The sequence below is a fragment of the Acipenser ruthenus genome, chromosome 25 (assembly GCF_902713425.1).
Source record: "Acipenser ruthenus chromosome 25, fAciRut3.2 maternal haplotype, whole genome shotgun sequence".
Lineage (NCBI taxonomy): Eukaryota > Metazoa > Chordata > Actinopteri > Acipenseriformes > Acipenseridae > Acipenser > Acipenser ruthenus.
The window spans coordinates 8,296,134-8,303,358 of NC_081213.1; the positions used below are offsets into that span (position 1 = coordinate 8,296,134).

The following is a 7,225-nucleotide window of genomic DNA, read 5'->3' on the forward strand; positions in this document are numbered from 1 at the left end:
CCTTAGTCACGGTTTTATTGTGAAATAATAAAGCCCTGATTTACCAGTTAGTGAGATAAAGAATGGGTGGTGCAACTTCAAGAAAAACAATATAATGCATTTATTTATTATTATTTGTTTATTTAGCAGACGCCTTTATCCAAGGCGACTTACAGAGACTAGGGTGTGTGAACTATGCATCAGCTGCAGAGTCACTTACAATTACGTCTCACCCGAAAGACGGAGCACAAGGAGGTTAAGTGACTTACTCAGGGTCACACAATGAGTCAGTGGCTGAGGTGGGATTTGAACCGGGGACCTCCTGGTTACAAGCCCTTTTCTTTAACCACTGGACCACACAGCCTCCTTATGTGATTATGAATTATATATATATTTATATATATATATATATATATATATATATATATATATAAAAATCTTGTATGTAGCAAATTATGCTTTTTCCATTAACATATTAATAACGGAAAATAACTAGATTAGAAATTTTCGTTTTAAATATAACGGTTCTTGCAAATGTCATAAATGAGAAATCGTGAGTTGCTGTTAGAACAAAGAAATATACAGTACTAATGCATGCATTCAGACACCACCCTTACCAGACATCATGCTTGTCATCTCCTGGCTGAAAAAAACTACAAATACCAGAAACCTATTAAAGATGGGCTTGTGTATCCACCCAATAGAACGTGAGAGTGGAAAGTGACGTATGGTGGTTCGGTCTATTTTTGTGCAGGCAGGTCTGAGCAAAGAAAGAAATCGGCGCGAGACTACTGGTTTGTTTAGAAAGCAGTTTGACATTCTACAGCAAGGTGGGTTCAGTGCATTACCAGAGCGGCGGCTGATAATGCTGATTAATTAATTAAACCAAGCAGCAAAAAAATAAATACAAAGTATCTGGTGCAATTTAGGGCAAGGTTTTTGGTTATTTTTAAATTAATACCTTGCAACAATTAATAGTGTTGCATAGTAAATCTTATTGCAAAAATAGACGGTATGCCTGTAGCACAATGACAAGGATGCAAAAATATATATACGATGCGTTTTTTAAACGTGCTTATTAATATATCGTTCTGCGATTTGTGCATGCAGTAGTTTAAAGGAAAATTCACCGTGCATGTGTCACGTCAATATTGTCTTTGTTCTGGATCGAAATAGGCGGGTGTCTTGGGATATGCTGCTGTAGGATTGAAGCTGGGCGTCTGGAATATTCTGGGCTGGGTCCGAATGAACACGTTTCTGGTTCTTTTGAAGAACGTGCTGGGAGAAGCGAGGGCTTTAGTAGAATACTGATTTTTAAAAAAACAAGAAGAAAAACAGTTTATTTAGGAGGTGAGGCGTTGTATTTTGATTCTTATATATTTAATAAAGAACTGCGTATGCACTATATTTAGAATGTAACTGGCTGCCGTTTAAATGCTAACAAAACAAATGATTTTACTAGTGTTTGAATTTTCAATAAGCATATTAAGTTTTAAATGCATAAAATCTGTTTTGCCTATACCTATCGCTGGCAATTAACGGCAGCAGGCCCATTGTAGTCGGAGGGGGAGGAGGAGTGTCAATTTGGATTTAATTCAATTTGTGGAGATGTGGAACAAGACATTAAACTAACAAAGAAATTGGCTGTAAAATGGAAGTAACAAAAAGGGGGGGTGTAGACACGCGCTCTTTGCTTTGTTTATAACCCGTCAATGCGCTCTTTTATAAAACAACTAGTTCTTTCGTTATTTTTTTTCAACCGTTGGTATTTTTCCATTTATTAGCACAAATATACTGCTTGTTCTTTTGGGGTAGCAGTTTAGCGCTGTAATATTGAATATTCTTAAATGTGTTAATTTAAGGTCCGGATGTTAGAATATTTAGGGTCGCTGTAGGCGGGATCAGTAAACCAATCGAATCGTTCTAGCTTTCTTAAACCTAAAATTGTACAGCGTTTTCTCTACTGCATCAAATCCCGTTGTCGCCGGATATGTTCTGTATCCAAAAATACCTGCAGTCGGAGTTAATCGACAATCATTTGTTGGACTTCTGTTGTATTGTCTTGTTAGTGATAGTACATCAAGGCTAATTCAGCTCTGTCGCACTTGTTTAGTAAGGAGTAGCCGGTGTAGTAAACTTGTGCCTAGGTTATATTATCCGTAAACCGCTACTCCTTTTTGTAAATATAAAACCGACTGCTAAAAGGATTTGGGCGGGTCTTGTTAATACTAGTGAAGGGAGTAAAACCGAATCGGCGCGTATGCCACTTCCAAAGCAGTTATCTGGAACATATTAAAATATTACTTGTGGGTTTTTTTTTTTTTTTTTGGTCCCGTGTCAAAGCGTCGTTTGTCTGCGCGCGCTACACGCGTTTAAATATTTGGAAGTGGGAAGCGCGGGCTTTGAAGTCGAATATTTGTGTGCCGGTAAGGATAGTATCAAAATATAATATACATATGAAAATAGAGTATTTGGGTATCTAAACTTTAGCTCTGTTAGTCCTAACTAAGAAATTAAAGAAAACAAGTTGACATTTCATTTGTAAAACGTGTAATATAAGGTTAATGTAAATAGAGCATAGTTTGTAAGCGCCTCCGTTAGTAAACGTAATTTTACCTGTGTAATTTCAAAAGTTGTGTTTCTCATTGCTTACAATTTAAATATGTTTATTTAGACTGTACCATCTGATCGTAATTAAGCTGGAAAGTAAAACTAAAATCTGGTAAACGAGCTTCAAGAAAACATAAATCCTAAACTGGTTTCTTCGCAGTACCGTGGGAAGATACATGACGCTGCAGTTCTACCAGTGCTAGAATATTATCTCTCCCTGCGGTCAGTGCTGTTTAGCTTTGGTTGTGTTCATTGAAAGGACGCTTCATACTTCACAGCACAAGACTTGCCAGCAGTGGGCGTCGTTCTTCATCCAACGAAGAAACAAAAGGACACTACCCAGTTTCTTAAGGCCAAAATTCTAAATGTTTAATTTAGGGCAAAATATGTGCGCAATTTACGAATCAATACACAATTTTAACCCTGCAAAAAAGCACGAAGATATTTAAACATCTGTCCTGAGCGTTGTATAACCAGATACAGTGCTTTGTTCTACAATGTACTGCATTGCACCTGGTATGCACATTCCTACAACAATACACCAGTCCTTGTGTGTGTATGGAAGTAAACTTGGTATACATTTTTATATTTGTAAAGCTATGGATTTAAAATGTTAAACATTTTGACCAGGTACTTTTAAGATTTAAAAAAAACAAAAAAAACCTGCTTTATCATCCAGCCATTCATTATGTCTATTGCAAATTTCAACAGAATGGCTTGTATTAAACTAAGCGTGGTGGTTTTCACCCCATCAGGTATAAGTTAACTGATGGTGAAATTGGACTGCACATTGTGCTGCTTTGTGCATGATTGAGTTTTTGCAGCTATAATGTCATGACTGGGTTTTTGCAGCTACCATGCCATTGTAATTACATTTATGCTGAGTGACTTGTGAAGTGCAGCTGTCAAGTAAACCCTCACCTCCTTGGAATATTGTGTGCTATTACCCCCCCCCCCCCAAGGAGTAATCAAAAGAACTGCTGCATGATTCAACAGCTGTCCTACCCACCCACCATTTGAAGACAATGAATGTGTTTAGAAGTGATGCATTTAGTGAAATAAGGATGGGGTAATGGCTGTTAACCTCTTCTATTCTCATTTGTTTAGGATTTAACTAGCAGCTCTAGTCTTCAGTCGACATGGCCACATCAGGTAAGCACAACACTCCAGGCTTTTTTTGCTCTGTTTATTTGAAGGTGTTGAACCATTTACTCTACACTCTGCTGGCTTCATGGTGGATTGCACTCTTTGGAATCTTTATCATTTTTTCTTCAGAAAAGAGAATCTACTTTTAACATTTCTTGTGAACAATCTGTTCCACCAATTTGAGTTAATTTGTTTCCAAATGAGCCTTTAACTATACTGAACAATATCCTGAGGATTTATTTTTGTAGATATCGGGTACTCTAGTTGTGCTGTGAAACTACTACTGCTTTTACTTTTTTTTTTTTTTTTTTTTTAAATTTAAGTGTGTAAAATAAACAAGATGGATGTTTTACAGTCTTTTTGAGTTTCTTCAGATTGGATTGAATCCTTTAGAGCTGTTATTGCTTCTGTCCTGTCTTCTAATGCAGTTGACAGATCTATGGGATAGCTTAAACATCTTCTCAAAGATGGAACCTGTTAACTTGTGTTTTTAGTTTTCTGACCGCCTCTTTGAATTCCTTCTTCCTCAGAGATCCATGTTAAGGAATTGGACAAGCGTGCCTCTGGCCAGGCATTTGAGCTCATCCTTAGTCCTAACCATCCCGAAGGCAGGCCCGAGTTCCCCCTCTCGCCACCCAAGAAGGACCTTTCCTTGGAGGAGATCCAGAGGAAGCTGGAAGCTGCAGAGGAGAGACGCAAGGTAACATTAACATGCATCCTCTGGGTGGTTCTGTTGAGAAATTAGTTTTTTGGCATGGAATGTTAACCAATATTGAAGGAGTCCACTGTCTTTTTATAAATACTTGAGTGCCATTTAATTTCTTCTAGTCTCATGAAGCTGAGGTTCTGAAGCACTTGGCTGAGAAGCGCGAGCATGAGAAGGAAGTTCTTCAGAAGGCCATGGAGGAGAACAACAACTTCAGTAAGATGGCAGAGGAGAAACTGAATTCTAAAATGGAGGCCAACAAAGAGAAGCGTACTGCACAGATGGCTGCTAAAATGGAACGCTTAAAAGAGAAGGTAATAAATGTTTTGTGCTTTGAACCCTGTGCTGAGGCATTGGTTCCTTTTAATTCAAACTGGGGGATACAAAACTGAATTAAGCCAATTGTGTATGGCTACTACCAATAGCAATCACTACAGATTTGCTTTAACTCCAGTGTGACAAATATTGATACAACTTTACTCATTTAGTGAGGCATTGCAATCAAACTTTCATTATTTTTTTTTTTAAACAAAGTAACCATTCATTTTATTTTTTTACAAATTTGTTTTATAGAAATGGTAATCAATTCAAAGCATCTGGTGCCTAATGCAAAAGAATAAGTCCTTGTTCTACTATAATAAAACCATGATTTAAAAAGATGTGGCTATAGCAAATAACTTCAAAGCAGGCAATCTTAGGTGTCAATTCACTAGACTAGTTCTCCTAACACTAGAGAATTAGTTTGTACACAGACTAATTTGTTTAATGTTTATTTTTAGGACAAGAAAATTGAAGAAGTACGAAAGAACAAAGAGACCAAAGAAGGTGGTGGAAACTGAAGTTTGCAATGTGGGGAATACACTTTCACTTTTTTTTTTTTTATGTATCCAAAGATGTATTGGCTTTTTTTTAACTTTTTTTTTTTTTTTATGGCCAGTATCTTTCATTTTGTTTCCAATGGTAATTTAGTTCACTGCCTTTCTGGTTACCTTGTGGGGATAAAGGAGTTGTTCCACTCTTTGTAAGTGTTCTTGCAATGATATTTTGCTGTAGATAATTCCTTGTTGCATCTTTTTCTACCTATAGTGTTGAATTGCAGAGGCAAAGCTTTTAAATAAGCAGTGTTTACTTTTGGGTGGGGGGGGTGAAAGCATGTCTATAGTGCATATGTCCTTAACACTGTCTGTTATACTACAAGCTGAAAATCTGTGTCTGTGGAAGTCTAAACTGCTGTTTGTTAACCTTAATAAAACTACACAGAGCTGTTCATTTGCGTAATGTGTGTGGTTTTTTTTTTTGTTTTGTTTTCCCCTCCCTCCCTCTGGTTTGGCATCTTCTGGGCCTGGTGTACCCCAACTGGTTCACTAATCCACAGTAGCCATCACTACTTTTATTGCAAGTGTATGGATTTGCTTCAGTTGCATTGGAGAGAAATGTTTGAAGTGGCAGGAATGGCTGGCTGTTAAACTAATGCTAGTTGTGTGGTTCTTGCACATTAAACCCTGTTTAGCCCTAACTAAATTGCATTGACTTGTTCTGTAAATTGCACCAGGCTGACTTGCTTAATGCTAAGCTTTGTATTGTAAATGTCAATTCAAATTTACCAGAAGTCTTCACCAAATGCAGGGAATAAGGTGGCTCCCTCCCAGATTTGTTATTTTGAAGATCAATGTGGGTGTATAGTCATTAGTAAGATGTTGGCTTGGTGCTCTTGGCAAAACTGCAGGACACTCTGTATTATAAGCACTGTAGGGCACTAAATTGTGGAAAGCAAGTACTTGTTGGGTAAGTTAACTACTGCACCCTTGCCATTTTTATGGCTTCAGCTGTTTAGCACATGACTGCCATCTAGGGCTGTGTTGAGGACTCATGCAATGTTTCAGGAACGTCCCTGAATTGCTCAAACCTGGGTATGGCCAAGTGTGGTCTTCCAGTTCTTTTGAACACTGAGTTATTATTTATTTCATAGCAGATGCCCTTATCCAGGACGGCTTACAATTGTTACAAGATATCGCATTATTTTTACATACAATTACCCATTTATACAGTTGGGTTTTTACTGGAGCAATCTAGGTAAAGTACCTTGCTCAAGGGTACAACAGCAGTGTCCCCCACCTGGGACTGAACCCATGACCCTCCAGTCCAGAGCCCTAACCACTAATACATTTTTATTGTTTACCTGACAATTTGTGGAGTACATTACTTTTGAAAATGTGTGTTCTTTATTCTGGTTAAATGTATTCACTGTTGGGCACATGGGATATGCATTTTGCAGGAATCTACTGGATGTGCATTTTTGTAGGACATGTACTAGGAATGTGTAATTATATATGCAATTCATTGGCATGCACTGAACTTGTATACTTATTAACCCTATGGTAATATTATAGTGGCTGCATAGTGGGGTTTTTTTTTTTAATGTAAATGTAGTTTATTTTTTATTTATCAGAATATATATATATATTTTTTTTTTCACTGACTGGCACAACACTTAAACACGGTGCTTACAAATAAGTTAATTTCCTCTACAGCAAATATTAGGTCTGACCTCTGCCTCAAATTCTGTGCTGCACAGACACCATGCCAACGGGCATGATGTGACTGTGCATCACCATCACCAAAGGAAGGACTTGCACATTATGAATACATCCTTAGGGAACAACATTGAGACCAAAAAAAAAAACTTTAGAAAATCCTTTAAAATTAAAAAAAGTATTATAAAAAAAAAACAAAAAAAAAAACACTTTTCTTACATCCAGATTGTCATAAGCAGAAACATAAAAC

At 37.2% G+C, this 7,225-nt stretch overlaps 1 protein-coding gene across 2 annotated transcripts; it reads left to right on the plus strand.

The window, feature by feature from the left end:
• The first annotated feature begins 694 nt into the window (after positions 1–694).
• Positions 695–5,708, plus strand: LOC117413719 (stathmin). 2 transcript variants are annotated; one of them, XM_034023001.3, is made up of 5 exons: positions 695–809; positions 3,697–3,741; positions 4,266–4,435; positions 4,564–4,755; positions 5,221–5,708. In XM_034023001.3, the coding sequence occupies exons 2-5, from the start codon at positions 3,729–3,731 to the stop codon at positions 5,278–5,280; spliced, it is 435 nt and encodes a 144-aa protein (XP_033878892.2). In that variant the 5' UTR covers positions 695–809; positions 3,697–3,728; the 3' UTR covers positions 5,281–5,708. The 2 variants fall into 2 exon arrangements, with proteins under 2 accessions (XP_033878892.2, XP_058855658.1); XM_058999675.1 differs by lacking the exon at positions 695–809 and adding an exon at positions 1,306–1,329.
• The last annotated feature ends 1,517 nt before the right edge of the window (positions 5,709–7,225 follow it).